This window comes from Geotrypetes seraphini, chromosome 2, assembly GCF_902459505.1.
Source record: "Geotrypetes seraphini chromosome 2, aGeoSer1.1, whole genome shotgun sequence".
Taxonomy (NCBI): Eukaryota; Metazoa; Chordata; class Amphibia; order Gymnophiona; family Dermophiidae; genus Geotrypetes; species Geotrypetes seraphini.
In genome coordinates this window covers 200,271,510-200,289,018 of record NC_047085.1, presented here as the reverse complement: position 1 = coordinate 200,289,018, position 17,509 = coordinate 200,271,510, and the positions used below count along the sequence as shown (strand labels likewise).

The following is a 17,509-nucleotide window of genomic DNA, read 5'->3' as shown; positions in this document are numbered from 1 at the left end:
TTATGTGTTACGTTGTTGTCAAGGACCTTTAGGAACATTTCATTTTGAATTATACCCAGTTGTTTATATTGGGATCCAGTATAAATGATAATAAACATTTTCTCTGCTTACAGTGTGCTTTGTGTTTTTAAAAATTTTATTGTTGGTAGATCATTTTGACTTGGTCATTTTAAAAGTAGCTCGCAAGCCCAAAAAGTGTGGGCACCCCTGCACTAGAGTCATATCTTGTCTTGTCAGACAAATTTGATCAATTTCTTTGACTGAGTGATCAGAGAATTGGATAGAGGGAGCGAACCAGATCTGGTGTAACCTTTGACAATGTTCCACACAGGCATCTAATAAATAAACTAAGTACCCTTGGTATGGACCCTAAAGAGATAGCCTGGATGAAGAATCTAAACTAAACTAAACTAAACCTTAGGTTTGTATAGACATAGAAACATAGAAATAGACGGCAGATAAGGGCCCACGGCCCATCTAGTCTGCCCACCTTAATGTCCCTCCCCTACCTTTTCCCTGTGAATAGATCCCATGTGCCGATCCCATTTGGCCTTAAAATCAGGCACGCTGCTGGCCTCAATCACCTGTAGTGGAAGACTATTCCAGCGATCAACCACTCTTTCGGTGAAAAAGAATTTCCTGGTGTCACCTCGTAGTTTCCCGCCCCTGATTTTCAACGGATGCCCTCTTGTTGTCGTGGGACCCTTGAAAAAGAAGATATCTTCCTCCGCCTCGATGCGGCCCGCAAGATACTTGAACGTCTCGATCATGTCCCCCCTCTATCTGCGCTCCTCGAGCGAGTATAGCTGTAATTTGTCAAGCCGTTTTTCGTATGGTAGATCCTTGAGTCCCGAGACCATCCTGGTGGCCATTCTTTGCACCGACTCCAGTCTCAGCACATCCTTGCGATAATGCGGCCTCCAGAATTGCACACAGTATTCCAGGTGGGGCCTCACCATGGATCTATACAATGGCATAATGACTTCCGCCTTACGACTGACGAAACCCCTTCGTATGCAGCCCATGATTTGTCTTGCCTTGGACGAAGCCTGCTCCACTTGATTGGCAGACTTCATGTCCTCACTGACGATTACCCCCAAGTCTCGTTCTGCTACCGTTTTTGCTAGGATCTCGCCATTAAGGGTATAAGACTTGCATGGATTCTGGCTGCCCAGGTGCATAACTTTGCATTTTTTGGCATTGAAGTTGAGTTGCCATGTCCTAGACCATCGCTCCAGTAGGAGTAGGTCGTGCATCATGTTGTCGGGCACTGAATCTTCGTCTGTTGTGCATTTGCCCACTACATTACTAAGTTTGGCGTCATCGGCGAATAATGTTATTTTACCTCGAAGCCCTTCTGCCAAGTCTCTTATAAAGATGTTGAATAGGATTGGGCCCAAGACTGAGCCCTGTGGTACTCCACTAATCACCTCCGTCATTTCGGAGGGGGTGCCGTTCACTACCACCCTTTGGAGCCTACCTCCAAGCCAGCTCCCAACCCATTTCGTCAATGTGTTACCTAATCCTATAGAACTCATCTTGCTCAGTAACCTGCGGTGTGGTACGCTATCGAATGCTTTGCTAAAGTCCAGGTACACGATGTCCAGGGACTCCCCAATATCCAGCTTCCCCGTTACCCAGTCAAAGAAGCTGATCAGGTTGGATTGACAGGATCTCCCCTTAGTAAATCCATGTTGTCGGGGATCCCGTAGATTCTCCTCATCCAGGATCTTATCTAATTGGTGTTTGATTAGAGTTTCCATTAGTTTGCTCACTATCGATGTTAGACTCACTGGTCTGTAGTTTGCTGTCTCCATCTTTGAGCCTTTCTTGTGGAGTGGAATGACGTTAGCCGTCCTCCAGTCCAACGGGACGCTGCCTGTACTAAGGGAGAGGTTGAAGAGCGCGGACAGTGGCTCCGCCAAGACATCACTCAGCTCCCTAAGCATCCTGGGGTGCAGGTTGTCCGGCCCCATTGCTTTGTTAACCTTGAGCTTTGACAGCTCACCGTAGACACTGCTGGGCGTAAACTCAAAGTTACTAAATGGGTCAACTGAGCCAACCCTTGTCTGTAGCTGAGGGCCGAGCCCTGGCGCTTCTCGGGTGAAGACTAAGCAGAAGTATTCATTTAATAGTTGGGCTTTTTCCGAATCCTTTTCCACATAGTCTCCGTCTGGTTTCCTAAGACGTACAATCCCGCCTGAGTTTTTTCTTCTATCACTGATATACCTGAAGAAGGATTTATCTCCCTTCTGGATGTTCTTTGCTAGAGACTCCTCCATGAGGAATTTAGCCTCCCTGACTGCTGTTTTGACGGCTTTTGATTTGGCCAGGTAGTCTGCTCTAGAGTCCTGCTTCCCTGATTGTTTGTAAGAGATGAATGCTTTTTTCTTCTCCTTGATCAGGTTTGAGATCTCCGCAGTAAACCACTGTGGCTTATTGTTCCTTCGCCGTTTACTTACTGATTTTACATAGCGGTTTGTTGCTTCTTGTATGGTTGCTTTCAAAGTCGACCACATGTCTTCCACGTATACCGCACCATCTCCGCATGTGCAGAGCTCGGCACGGTTTACAGAGGTTAGGAGGAAAGGAAATTACAAAGAAGGGATATAGGAGAGGGACTGAGAAGATAGAGAGGGGCAGGGTACTAGAGAACGGGAGGAGATTAGATTTTTGAGAAGAGCCAAGTTTTCAAGTGTTTACGGAAGGATTGGAAGGAGCTAGAATTTCTGAGCGGGGATGAGAGGTTGTTCCAGAGTTCCGTGGTTCTAAAGGGGAGGGATGTTCCAAGTTTTCCTGCGCGGGATATACCTTTTATAGATGGGAAAGATAGTTTCAGTTTTTGGGAGGGTCTAGAAGAGAGCGGGTTTGAGGAATTCCAGAAGAGTGGGATAACGGGAGGAAGGACACCATGTAGAATCTTGAAGGCTAGGCAGGCACATTTATAGAGGACTCTGGAGTATACTGGGAGCCAGTGAAGCTTGGAGAGGAGTGGGGAAACGTGATCGAACTTGCCTTTTGCGAAAATAAGCTTGGCAGCGGCGTTCTGAATTAGCTGAAGTCTATGGAGGTTTTTCTTAGTTAGGCTTATATAGATGGAGTTGCAGTAGTCTAGTCTAGAGAGGATGGTGGATTGGACGAGGATGGCGAAATGAGAATGATGAAAGCAAGATCTTACTTTTCTTAACATATGGAGGCTAAAGAAGCATTTTTTTACCAGGGAGTTGAAGTGATCGTTGAAGGAGAGAGAGGAGTCTAAGATGATGCCTAGGACTTTGCTTGAAAACTCAAGCTGAAGAGTGGGGCCGGAAGGTAGAGGGATGGAGGTGGGTAAATGATCTGAAATTGGGCCGAGCCAAAGTAGTTTGGTTTTGGACTCATTCAGTTTCATTTGAACAGATTGGGCCCAGGATTGGAGGTTCGTAATACATGTGGAGATGTTCTCAGCGAGGTTCGAGAGGTTCGCGTCGGTTTCAAGGAGGATGAGGATGTCGTCAGCATAGGAGTAGAGAGTTTCTAGGGGGGATAGATGAAGGAGATTCAGAGAGGACATGTAGATGTTGAAAAGAATAGGAGAGAGGGGTGAGCCTTGCGGGACTCCACATTTCGGCTTCCAGGCGGAGGATGAGGAACCGTTTGTGTTAACGGTGTAGGAGCGGAAGCGTAGGAATTTCGAGAACCAGTCAAGGACTGTGGAGCTTATGCCTATTTCGGAGAGTTGGAAGATTAGGATGTCGTGGTGAACGACATCGAAGGCTGCGGAGAGGTTGAATTGAAGAAGAACAGCGAATTTGTTGCGAGAATGGAGTTGTTGCACCTTAGAGATTAGTGAGGACAAAAGGGATTCGGTGCTGAAGTTGGGTCTGAAGCCGAATTGGTGGGGTAGGAGGATAGAGAATCGTTCTAGGTAAGATGAGAGTTGGGTGGATATGATGGATTCTAATAACTTGGTTAGGAGAGGGATATTTGCTATAGGACGGTAGTTAGATGGAATGGTGGGATCAAGGTCGGCCTTTTTCAGTAGAGGGGACAATGAAATGTGTCCCATGTCGGGGGAGAAAAGGCCCGATGTTAGGGCAGAGTTTATGAGGTCGGTGAGGGAAGCGATGGCCTGTGTAGGGATATTCTCGAATAGATAGGAGGGGAAAGGATCCAAAATGCACTTGCAAGTTTTTAGTTTGAGGCAGAGTTTGGAGACTTGCGGTTCAGAGACAAGCTTGAAGGCGGTCCAGGATCTGTCGGCAGGAATGGGGGTGGATACAGGTGAGGTAGGGTTGAGATCAATAGGGGTCAGGGAATTGTAGGAGACTGTGGGAGGGAAGGAGCATCTTAGAGTGGTAACCTTTTCATTAAAGAAATTTGCAAGGGCATCGGCTGATAGGGATGGTGGAAGCGAAGGTGGGTCTTTTTTTGTAGTTAGGGAGCGCCAGATGTTGAACAGCACACTGATCTGATTGTTGGATCTAGAGATCTTGTCTCCAAAGAAGTTTTTCCTGGCTTTTTTTAGTGTTGAATTGTAAAATTTAATATTAGCCCTCCAGGTCTGTCTATCAGAGGGGGATTTAGATTTTTTCCATTTGCGCTCCAAAGCACGACATTTCTGTTTCAATTCTCTGTGAAGAGGTAGGTACCAGGGGGCCTTTCGGGGGTAGTAGATGGTTTTGGTGGTTAATGGAGCAAGGGAGTGGTAGGTGGACTCGGAGAGGGCGGTCCAGTTGTGCCAATGTGATTCGGGGTCTGTAGGTCTAGGGTTGGAGGAGAGTTTGTTGAGGAGTTTGGACCAGAATAGGTTGCTCGAGGTTTTTTTTGCGGTAGGTTATGGAATGAGAGGAGTGGGGTGGGGAGTCAAGATGTGACATGAAGACGGGGAGACAGGTAGTCCCTAAGAAGTGATCTGACCAGGGGACTTGTTCCCAGCGAGTGTCGTCGGTTGAGGTTTTGAAGGCGGTAAGATCAATGAAGGTGGTGAAGTCTAGGGTATGCCCTTTTTCGTGGGTTGGGGATGGGGTGGGTGAGGGAAAACCTAGAGAGGTAAGGAAGTTGTTGAATTCAGATGTATCATTGTTATTTGTGTCGTCGAGGTGGAGATTGATGTCACCAACGATCAGAAGTCTTTGGAATTTAAGGAAGGCATTTGTTATGGTCTCATAGACGAGATTGGAAGATTTGGTCCAAGGGGTGGGTGGTCGGTATAGTATTAGGATACCCAATGGGTGGGTGCGGAGTTCGTCAGTGACTGAGGCAAGCAAATATTCTAGAGAAGCATGGGTGCCCGTCTCAAGGAGCTGGACGTCGAAGAAAGATTTGTAGAGGAGTGCCAGACCACCTCCTTTTCGGTTGGGTCTGGGGGAGAAGAGGCCTTGGTAGCCATGGGGGAGGAGTTCATTTTGTGTGAATAGGTCGTCTTTGGCGATCCATGATTCTGTGATGCACAGGAATCCAGGGTCGAGCTCGTCTAGAAGGTCTTTCAAGATTTGGGTCTTATTGCATGCGGATCTGGCATTGCAGTAAAGTGTCGGGACTGGGGTGAGAGAGTCCGGGACAGTGTTGCGAAGATTGGCAGGGGGCAGGGGCTTTAGAGAATCTTGGTTGACTTTTCGGGGGTTTTTCTTGGGAGGGGAGTTTCCGGTGCATATCAGTGTGGGGATTCTGAGTCCGGGGCAGATGGTATTGGTGTTGGCGGGGTCAAGTAGGTTGGGGGAGGGAGGTTTCAGGCAGAGGGAAGGATAGAGAGGTGAGCAGAGTAGGAGGAGAAGGATCCAGAAGGATGGATTCATGGTAGGGTGGTTGGTGTGTGAGAGTCTGCAGCAAGGGGGAGTAGAGTTGGTTGAGGAAGGAGCAGGGGAACTTAAATTAAGCTGACTACGTACGGGACCGAGAGAAGGGAGGAGAGGCTTTTTTTTTTTTTTTTTTTAAGACTAAAGGGGGGCTGTATCAGTGAGGACAATTAGCGGCTAAGTGTTTTCCATGTGGTGCCTGGAGCGGAGAGGCTTGGGGCAGTAAATGGGTAACAGGGGGATTGCACGGTTAAGGTATGTGTGTAGCCCAGGATGTACTAGGGGAACTGGGGCAACTGAAAAAGTGAGAGACTGGTAAAAAACCTTTGGCAGAGGGTACAGTTTGGAGCAGAACTGAGCAAAAAAAAGCAGAAAAAGTTTAGCATCAAAACATGAGCGAATACAGTAGTAAAATATGGTGCAGAAACAGGGGTATAAACAGTGGTAAACTTTGACAATGGGCAGAGTCCGGGTTGGGTAAGGGGAGCTGAGAGTCTGGGGGCCCTCAGTGGACCTTGATAGGCCGAGGAGGGGGGAGGGCGGTGAGGAGAGGCAGAGAGGAGCCCAAGTTGCAGGGGCTTTGGCAGCTCTTGGGTGGACTGTGGGGGCAGAGTTTCTAGTGAAGGGCAGGTCCGCCCACTCCTGCACGAGTGGCGTCGGGTGGAGGAAGGAGGAACAAGATGGCAGAAACTTCCTCCTTCCTCTACCTAGGAAGTCGCTGGGGGGAGAGGCTTTCGGTGGCCCTCAAGGGCTGAAGAAAAAAAATCCGACTCAAAAGTCGGGCTGCGTCGGCGATCCCCGGTGGCTGGAGGGGCAGGGGCTCTAAGAGAGAGCAGAGTCCTCCTGCTTGCACGGCGTCGGGCGGAGGAAGAACTGGTTGGGTGGTAGGCAACAGGTGAGGAAAGGGATGTTACCAGTAGTGTGCCTTAAGTTTTGGTTCTTGGGCCTGTTCTTTTTAAATATTTTGTAAGCAATATTGCCGAAGAATTGATTTGGCTCTTTGCGGATGATACCAAAATCTGCAACACAGTAGACACCCGATGGTATGGATTAACATGAGGAAGGACCTAGCAAAGTCTGAGGTCCAAAATTTGGCAGCTAAGATTTAATTTTAAGAAATACAAGGTTATGCATTTGGGCTGCAAAAACCTGAGTAGTTTAGGGAGTGGAGAACTTTTGTGCACAAGAGAGCAGCGGAACTTGAGTGTGATAGTATGTGATGATTTTGAGGTGGCCAAACAGGTTGAAAAGATGACGGCGAAAGCTAGAAGGATGCTTGGGTGCATAGGAAGAGGAATGGCCAGAGGGTAAAAGAGATATTGATGCTCCTGTATAAAACTCTAGTGAGAACTTGTTTAGAGTATTATGTACAATCCTGGCAACGACAATCTTACAGAGTTATTGTAACACAAGTATATGGCAAGAGAGTTGTACATGTCACTTTTGAAAGTTTTTTTTTGTGTTTACTGTATGAAGAAAATAATAGAAGCATTATTTGGTTTATTTTTAGTATCTCCCCGACCCTGAGGAAGAATAAGGAAATGCGTCGTGAGGGGACGATTGAATAAAAAGCTAAGTAAAAGATTTCACATTGATATTTACTTTAAAATAATATTTATGAAAAAATAAGAATGCACAGAGAAGATAAAAGTAAAGAAAAAATTATAAATACCAAGAAGATAGTATCCGGATTGATGAGGAACGATACCACATGACGTTATATTACTCAAGTGGTAGTCTGAGGATCCGAGAGATACTTTTGATGTGATGAGAGCGTAAAGCTGTATTGCATTTGATGGTACTAAGCACAGGATATTGCAGTCAAGCTTAATATACACTGTTGAATTGGTAAAATACCTATGTGGCATAAATGCATACGAGGCAAGTCTCTTTCAACAGAGAGAAAGCTCTAGAATGAGGAGGCATAGGATGAAGGTGAAAGGGGATAGATTTAGAAAATACTTTTTCATGGAAAGGGTTGGTAATGTTTGAACAACCTCCCAGGGAAGAGGAATAATGTATCTGAACTCAAGACAGCTTAGGACACAAACACTGGATCTCTAAGGGAGAAGAAGGGATAGTAGATGACAATGTCGGGCAGACTACATAGGGGTAGGCAATTCCGGTCCTCGAGAGCCAGAGCCAGGTCAGGTTTTCAGGATATCCACAATGAATATGTATGAGATGGATTTGTATGAACTGCCTCCTTGAGATGCAAATCTATCTCATGCATATTTATTGTGGATATCCTGAAAACCTGACCTGGCTCCGGCTCTCGAGGACTGGAATTGCCCATCCCTGAAATAGGCCATATGGTCTTTATTTGCCTTCATTTTTCTCTGTTTCTATGTGGCTGATTCAGTTTTGCTTGTTGACAAAGAAAATCATATTCTATCTTTGCAGTGCCAAAGTAGAAAACCGCTGGTGAAACCCATAAATAAATGTTACTATCCAGACAGCGCCAGAAGAGTAGCTCACTTTATTGACATCTGTACATCCTCATCCCCATCCCCAACACCTTGGCCCTGCAGTAATTATCAGAAGCTAGGGTTAAGTAGGACTAGTTCTCAAGCCAATCTCAGAGTTCACTTGTGTGGATATATTTGGGATGGACTGTGATGCAGCCTGAGCAATTCAGCAGAGAGTAGAGTTTGCCTGAATTCTCAGTGCTTCTGCTATAAAACACCAATAAGATAAACCCTCTGGGTGACACCAGCTTTAGTCAGGCAGACTGGAATGTAGTAGGTGCAATCCTGAGTGCTTCAAGAGAAGCCTGGAAGTTGAAGGAAACTAGTAGAACAAAAGGAGTGTCCAATATAATTAGTGGTAGGATCTTATTTCAACAAAATCTTCCTGTACTCGTTATCTATACAACCAAGACTCCACATAGGAGTGGTGTGTTAGGTTTTATACCTCCTGGCCTTTGCCCTAGTCAAACCTTATCAATGTAGGTCTCAGAAATATTGAGCTTCTTACTGTGTCACATGCAATACTAATAGAAAGTTGCTAACCTGTACCTAGTACATGAGAGTGGTAGCTCTTCTGCATTCCTTCTAATTACAGATAAGAGAAGGGGAAGCTGAGCTACTATTGTGAATTGTTATCAATTGGCCACAAGGCAAATTCTTTGTGGGTCAGAATCATCTGGAGGCTGAAGGATAACATCATTCATTATCGCCACGACAGGAACCCTAAAGGTTACCGATAAAGGAGACACCCTATAAGCTCAAAGTTCTTGAGTCTCCCAACTGCTGCCTGAAAATTCAAGTGATAACTAACTTTAAAGTAAACCATTAATCCTAACAGAGTGAACTGATAATCCTAGCTGCACCTGGAAGTGGTAATGAGAAGAACCGTGTTTGACCCTGCCACCCTCGGTGGTAGAATATAGAAGTTAAAGGAGTACAGCACTGCTGATAGATAGGAGTCAAGTTTTGGAGAGAGACTGTAAATACTTTTGCTACAGCTAAGACTGTTTGCTATGTAATTTGTTGCCTTTTCCATCACTGCCTTTAAATAACTTTGAAACACTTTAGTAAAATTCTGTGGATTTATGAACTGTTATTTGGCATACTGGATATATCAAGCCCCAGCTTTGGTTCCATAATCGATAAATTCATTTATGTACCCAGTGTCTACTCTACAGGGCATGCCCTAAGCCAGAGGTGTCAAAAGTCCTTCCTCGAGGGCCGCAATCCAGTCGGGTTTTCAGGATTTCCTCAATGAATATGCATGAGATCTATTTGCATGCACTGCTTTCATTGTATGCTAATAGATCTCATGCATATTCATTGGGGAAATCCTGAAAACCCAACTGGATTCCGGCCCTTGAGGACCGGGAGTTGCCCACCCCTGATCTAGAATAACATTCAAATTCTGATTATTTTGTTATAAGATGCTACACGGTCTCACAGCAGATTACACGGTGGATCATTTTACATTTGCCAACTCTAGACACTCTCAATGGTCCCTCACATTTTTTGCCTTTTGTTTAGTTAAGGACTGCTAGTACACCAGGGGTGTCAACGTCCCTTCTTGAGGGCTGCAATCCAGTCGGGTTTTGAGGATTTCCCCAATGAATATGCATGAGATCTGCTTTCATTGTATGTTAATAGATCTCATGCATATTCATTGGGGAAATCCTGAAAAACCTGACTGGATTGCGACCCTCGAGGAGGGACTTTGACATCCCTGCTCTAGGCAATCGCCTAGGCATATTCACCAGCCAGAGGTTGCACAAAAATGGGACGTGAGACACCAAAATAATGTGGGAGGGTTGGGCACATTTTGAAAAGATCAGCTGATAAGGTGAATCAATACAAATCTAGCTAGAGAACTGCTCATTTTAACCTACAGAACAATTTCATCTTAGCAGTCTAAATCAAAAGTTAACATTGTGGTCAATGTGGCCCCACCTAAATGGAATATTTCAAATAGGGGAAAAAAGCAGCACTTACTTTGTTTGGATCAAGCCGCCACACTTTGATATATCCATCACTGGATGCTGACAGGACAACATGGAAATCTTCTAATCCAAAACTGCAGATGCTTTTTACTCTTAACCCAAGAAGAGCAGGTATGACAAGTAAAAGCGAATGAACAAAATAAAGAGAAGCTCTGTTAAATTGAATTATGCAAGCTCTGCTAGAACTTGTATTAGAATAAACCATATGTAAGTCTTGCTCCTACACTAAAGGCCCAATCAGGTACTTCAGACCATTTTGTGTAGTTGCTGGTAACTTTCTGCACTTTTACCCTCCTCTAAATTCCTCAGCATTACACTACTGATCTCTGATTTTTTTTAAAAGAGAGCTTTAAGTCTCTGCACTCCCCCTCCCATACTGTGGTAGCACTAAAATCACCCTAGCTAATGCTCTCAAGTCTCAAGCAATTGGACCAAGACATAAGACACAGGGCAGACTAATTCTCTCCTCAGATAAGCTATTACAGACAGATTCCCCCAAGTCAATTCTATAGCATACCTATTGTCATGAGCTCTGAACTCATTCAGACATTTCTGCGAGGCACAGTCATACAACCTCACAACTTCTTCATCTCCAGCCACAGCAAGCAAAGTGTCCTGGGAAGAAGTGGGGGGAAAAAAAAAGAAGATTCAGTCATAAAGGGGGAAATTTTATAAAGAGCTAAGTAATTTTAGACAAGAATACATATAAATGTTGGTCTAATCTAATCCTTAGGTTTGTATACCGCATCATCTCCACATTCGTAGAGCTCGACGCGGTTTACAGTAGGAGAAATAGGAAGGAACTACAACAGAGGGTTAGAAGTAGAAGTGTGAAGAAAATTTACAGGACTTTGGATGCCAAGATATAAGAGTTTCCTTGATTCCTAAGTTGAAGGGAGACTTACATTTTTTGAGAAAAGCCAGGTTTTCAGATGTTTGCGGAATTCTATATATTAGCTCCATTTAATAGTCTCAAGTATATACGTTTCAAACTACAGAACCTCAGTAACACCATTCCGGGCTCAAACTTTCATTGCTCTAAGCTTTATGTGTCAGCAAATTACTACAGATTTTCTTATGCAGTTGGTCATTGAAAATAATTATGTATATACCTCTTATCATTTTCAGAAAATACCCTTATGGAAAAGATTCTTAGACGATGTATTTTTTTTGTGTGGAAGGAAACTGAATCAGAATTGCAACAATTTATAACCTGGTTGAATGACATCGATCCCCTTCTACAATTTGCAGCCATTTACAGTCAAACCTTGGACAGCGTGTAATGTGGTTTACAAGTGTTTTGCAAGACAAGCAAAACATTTTCTTAAATTTCAACTCGATAAATGAGTGTTGTCTTGCAGTACGCGCACATATACGTGCGTCGTGTCAAATACGCACAATATATGCGTGTCGCATCACTGACTGCATCTGAATGTAATACATGCACCCGCAGTTCAAGCGCACACAACATACACATATCTCATGTTCAGCATGGCTGAACGTAATAAAAGCATCATGCCCAATTCACCCACAGTGTAGTGACTGTTCAAAACGAGTGAGATCTTGCAATAAAAGTATGTACAGTACTGTATTTTCTATTAAAGTTTTTGGGATGTGGAACGAATCGTCCGAGTATCCATTATACTGTACTGTGTTGTATACACTCATTGTATTGTATTGTTTTGTCTTGTATTGTTTGTTGACTTATTGTATTGTGACCTTGTTATTCGCTGAATGTCCAGCCTTCTTACAGTGTGAACCGCCTAGAAGTCACCTGACTATGGCGGTATAGAAAAATAAAGTTATTATTATTATTATTTCCTATGGGGAAATTTGCTTTGATATATGAGCGCTTTGGATTACGAGCATGCTTCTGGAATGAATTATGCTCGCAAACCAAGGTACCACTGTATAGCCCAAAAAAGATTGATTTTCTGGATATTCAGATAGGTGAAGCGGGTTCTGAATCATATACTTTGCACTATCATAAACCTGTAGCTCTCAATACGTTACACATCTCTAGCTTCCATCCCTACAAATTAAAATTTAGTCTCCCGATAAGTCAGTTTTTAATGGTGGGTAAAGTATGTTCATCTCTACAGAATTTTTTAAATATAGCGAAAGATTTGGAGAAACAATTTTTGAATAAGGGCTACCAGATAAAATCTATTAATCAAAAATCTATTAAACAAACCCATTTACAGGCACGATTTGCCTAGAGATCATTACTGCTACAAGAATCTTCAAAACAACGTGATGAAGAAATATTAGTATATATTTTGCCTTATTCTTTGGCAACTAATAAATTGATCTCTTTGATAAAAGATAACTGGTGAATATTATATGAAGGATTTTCATCTTTACCAATGTATGCTTTTATATAGAGGACAACATTAGGATAACAGTTGGTCCATCAGAAGTTTTGGAAAAAGATGAGTCAACCATTCGAAGGCAACCACACTAATTGTGGGAGGTGTCAGTGGTGCTCTCAGACGATTGAGGGCAATCAGTAGCAATTGTGTAAGAATATTTCCTGAAAATGATGAGAGGAAACATGAACAAGATCCCTTTTTCCAGCTACAGTTCTTCGGCTGTAAAAGCAAGCCACCTTTGTGTTTACTGCCAAGGCCATCAGATCCATCTGTGGACACCCCCACCATTGAACTATGGAGTTGAACTCCTGGTGGACAGTGACCATTCCCCCTGATCAAGAGTGTCAACTGATAAAGTTGTTCTGCACATTTTCCACTCCCACTATATGCGCGGCTGAGAGTGCCTGCAAACAAACTTTGCCTGCCAAAAGAGAAGTTGAGCTTCTAGGTGCTTCTGGTATCTCCCTGTCTGTTGACATAGGCAGCACTGTTTCATTGTCTGAGAAGATTGCCTACCTTGTCTTTCAAAGACTTGTCCAGTACTTGAAGCACTAGTCGAATGGCTCCGAGTTCTGGCTGCTGAACCAGTGTCCAACAACCCTGAATCATTGCAAAGCTGACTTTGGTCATTAGAATCTCCCAAGTGGAGATGTGAAAGGGAACGCCTCTGGAGAGGGTATCCATCTGCAGCCACCACTGTAGGCTGCTCCTCGCTGCTGGTAACCATGGGAGCAGTTGCTGAAGCAAGCCCATCTGAGAATCATGGAGCAATCTCATGGGCGCTTTTGCCCAAGGGACCACCTTTATGGCTGCCACTATCAACTCCAGGACCTGTAGATAATGCCACACCATAGGAGTCTGACTCCGCAGCAGGTATGAAATCTGATTTTGGAGCTTCAGTCTGTGTGGCTCTGGAATTAAAAAAAAAAAAAAAAAAAAATCCAGCCAAAGACTGATTTGAACATAATTACCAGCTAACTCTTCTTGAAATTGATGATTTATCCGAAGTCCTGGAGGAGTTGCACCACTCTTGAAAAGCAAAGTTACTTACCGTAACAGTTGTTATCCAGGGACAGCAGGCAGCTATTCTCACTAGTGGGTGATGTCATCCGACAGAGCCCCGATTCGGACATCTTGCAAGCATGTCTTGCTTGAAGAAACTCAGAAGTTTCGAGATGCCCGCACCGCGCATGCGCCAGTGCCTTCCCACCCGATGTACCGGGCGTGTCTCCTCAGTTCAGGTAGCTAGCCTGAGAAGCCAACCCAGGGGAGGTGGGTGGGACGTGAGAATAGCTGCCTGCTGTCCCTGGATAACAACTGTTACGGTAAGTAACATTGCTTTATCCCAGGACAAGCAGGCAGGTATTCTCACTAGTGGGTGACCTCCAAGCTAACCCCAATGGGATGGTGGGAGAGTTGGCAACTTAAGAGAACAAATTTTGTAACACTGTTTGGCCAAACTGTCCATCCCGTCTGGAGAAAGTATCCAGACAATAATGAGAGGTGAATGTATGAACCGAGGACCAAGTGGCAGCCTTACATATCTCCTCAATCGGTGTCGATCTGAGGAAGGCTACAGAGGCTGCCATTGCTCTGACCTTATGGGCTGTGACCTTACAGGGAAGGGATAATCCAGCCTGGGCATAGCAGGAAGAGATACAAGCCGCCATCCAGTTAGAGATGGTGCGCTTCGATACGGGGCGTCCCAACTTGTTTGGATCAAAGGAGACGAAAAGTTGAGGAGCAGTTCTGTGTGGCTTTGTGCGATCCAAGTAGAAAGCTAAAGCACGTTTACAGTCCAGAGTGTGCAAAGCAGATTCCCCAGGATGAGAATGAGGCTTTGGAAAGAATACTGGAAGCACGATGGATTGGTTGATGTGAAATTCAGAGACCACTTTAGGCAGGAATTTTGGATGAGTACGAAGAACCACCTTGTCATGATGGAATACAGTGAACGGTGGATCCGCCACTAGGGCCTGAAGCTCACTGACCCGGCGAGCAGACGTGAGGGCCACCAGAAAAACCACCTTCCAGGTGAGATACTTAAGTGGAGCCTTGTTGAGAGGTTCAAACGGAGGCTTCATGAGATGAGACAGGACAACATTGAGATCCCAAACCACAGGAGGAGGTTTGATAGGAGGGTTGACATGAAAAAGACCTTTCATAAATCTGGAAACCACAGGATGAGCAGACAAAGGTTTCCCCTGTAGAGGCTGATGGAAAGCCGCAATAGCACTCAGGTGGACTCGTATGGAGGTAGATTTGAGACCAGACTGAGACAGGTGTAGAAGATAGTCCAATACAGAAGAAAGGGAAGCTCGCTGAGGTTCCTTGGCATTGGAAATACACCAGGAAGAGAATCTAGTCCATTTTTGGGAATAGCATTGTCGAGTAGCAGGCTTCCTGGAAGCCTCCAAGACCTCCCTCACTGCTTGAGAAAACTGGTGAGGAGTTATGTTGAAAGGAACCAAGCTGTCAGGTGGAGAGACTGCAGGTTGGGATGAAGTAGTGAACCTTGATGTTGAGTGAGTAATGAAGGAAACACTGGAAGAAGTACTGGCTCCCTGCTGCTGAGTTGAAGTAGAAGGGAGTACCAAGGTTGTCTGGGCCACCGAGGAGCAATCAGAATCATGGTGGCATGGTCTGATCTCAACTTGACTAGAGTCTTTTGAATGGGAGGAAATGGAGGAAACGCGTATAGGAAGCGATTCCCCCAATCCAGTAGAAAGGCAATCTGCCTCGAGGCGATGGGGAGTGTAGATCCTGGAGCAAAACTGAGGCAGTTTGAAGTTGTGGGGGGCTGCAAAGAGGTCTATCTGAGGCATTCCCACTGAGCAAAGATCTGATGAAGGGGGGTCGGAGTGGAGCGTCCATTCGTTGAGGCTGGAGAAGACGACTCAATTTGTCTGCCAAGACGTTGTCCTTCCCCTGAATGTAGACAGCTCTGAGGAAGATGTTGTGGCGGACCGCCCAATCCCAGACTCGAAGAGCTTCCTGGCACAGAGGGGCCGAGCCCGTGCCCCCTTGTTTGTTGACATAATACATGGCGACCTGATTGTCTGTGCGAATAAGGACCACCATGTCGTGAAGCAGATGCTGAAAAGCTTGGAGAGCATTGAAGATGGCTCTGAGCTCCAGAAGATTGATTTGATGAAGACGTTCCGCACTGGTCCAGAACCCCTGAGTGCGAAGACCATCCAGATGAGCCCCCCATGCATAGTTCGATGAATCGGTCGTGAGAACTTTCTGGTGGGGAGGAGAGTGAAACAGCAAACCTCTGGATAGACTCGAAGAGGTCATCCACCAGAGAAGAGACTGCCGTAGAGCAGGAGTGACTACAATGTGACGGGACAATGGGTCGGACACCTGAGTCCACTGAGATGCCAGGGTCCATTGAGGGATTCTGAGATGAAGTCTGGCAAAAGGTGTCACATGAACTGTAGATGCCATGTGGCCCAAGAGGACCATCATGAGTCTCGCTGAGATGGATTGGCGAGAAGACACTGACTGGCATAGTAGAAGGAGAGCATCCATGCGTTGAGGAGGAAGGAATGCTCGAAGTTGGATGGTATCCAGGACAGCCCCGATAAAGGGGAGAGACTGGGTGGGCTGAAGATGTGACTTGGGAAAGTTGATCTCGAAGCCCAAGTTCTGCAGGAAACAAATGGTAGTCAAGGTCGCCGAAATGACCTCTGGAGCCGACGGTGCCTTGATGAGCCAGTCGTCGAGGTATGGAAACACCTGGAGACCCATGTTCCGGAGTGCAGCGGCCACCACCACCAGACCACTTCGTAAAGACTCTGGGCGACGAAGAGAGGCCGATGGAAGCACTCGATACTGCAGATGTAGATGTCCCACCCGAAATCTGAGGAACTTGCGGCGAGGCCGGATGAATCGGGATGTGGTGTAGGCCTCCTTGAGGTCCAGAGAGCATAACCAATCGTTCTGCTCGAGGAGGGGATAGAGAGAGGCAAGGGTCAGCATACGGAACCGCTCCTTGACCAAAACTTGTTGAGGACTCGAAGGTCCAAAATGGGCCGCAGATCGCCCGTCTTCTTCGGGACCAGGAAGTACCGGGAGTAAAACCCTCGGTTTTGCTGATCTACCGGGGACCGGCTCGACGGCCCGAAGCCGAAGCAAAGCCTGAGCCTCCTGGAGGAGAAGAGCGGTCTGCGTTAAGTTGGAAGGATACTCTCTTGGAGGGTGGTCCGGGGGGACCCGTTGGAAATGAAGAGAGTATCCCTCTCTTACGATGGTAAGGACCCAAAGGTCCATGGTTGATTGTCTCCCAGCGATGATAAAAATGATGGAGACGACCCCCTATGGGAAAAACTGGGGAAGACGAACGAGGTCGGTTATGCTCCCTGGAAGAGAGTCAAAAAGGCTGAGTAGCCTTGGGTGCAACCGGCATCTGAGGCTTCTGTTGAGTCCTTCTGGGGAGGCTGTCTCTTCGCAGGCTGTCTCGCAGGAGGAGTCTGCCTCGGTTGATAACGCCGATGGTAAATCAGAGGCGGTCTAGATGGACGAGACTGCTGAGCCTTCGGCTTAGGCCGCAAAATAGACTGGAAGGACTTCTCATAGTCCGAAAGCTTTTTAGTAAACAGTCTCGATAGACTCATCGAACAGATCCGCTCCCGCACAAGGCACATTTGCAAGTCTGTCTTGGAGGTTCGGATCCATATCAATGGTACGAAGCCATGCCAGGCCGACGCATGGCGACCGAACAGGCCGCTGCACGTGCCGAGAGCTCGAAGGCATCGTAGGAGGATTGCATCAGTTGCAGGCGTAACTGGGACAGGGTCGCCACCACCTCTTCAAACTCGAAACGAGCCTGAGCATCAATGAAAGGGATGAACCGGCAAGAAGAAATCCAAATATGAAGAGAAGAAAAAATT

The 17,509-nt window shown here is 45.8% G+C and overlaps 1 protein-coding gene across 1 annotated transcript in view; it reads right to left on the bottom strand.

The window, feature by feature from the left end:
* PAK1IP1 (PAK1 interacting protein 1) overlaps positions 1-17,509 on the bottom strand; it is a 78,072-nt gene that overhangs the window by 23,400 nt on the left and 37,163 nt on the right. Inside the window, 2 exon segments of the mRNA XM_033932814.1 lie at positions 10,235-10,334; positions 10,760-10,857. Of these exon segments, the coding sequence (XP_033788705.1) occupies positions 10,235-10,334; positions 10,760-10,857 (198 nt within the window).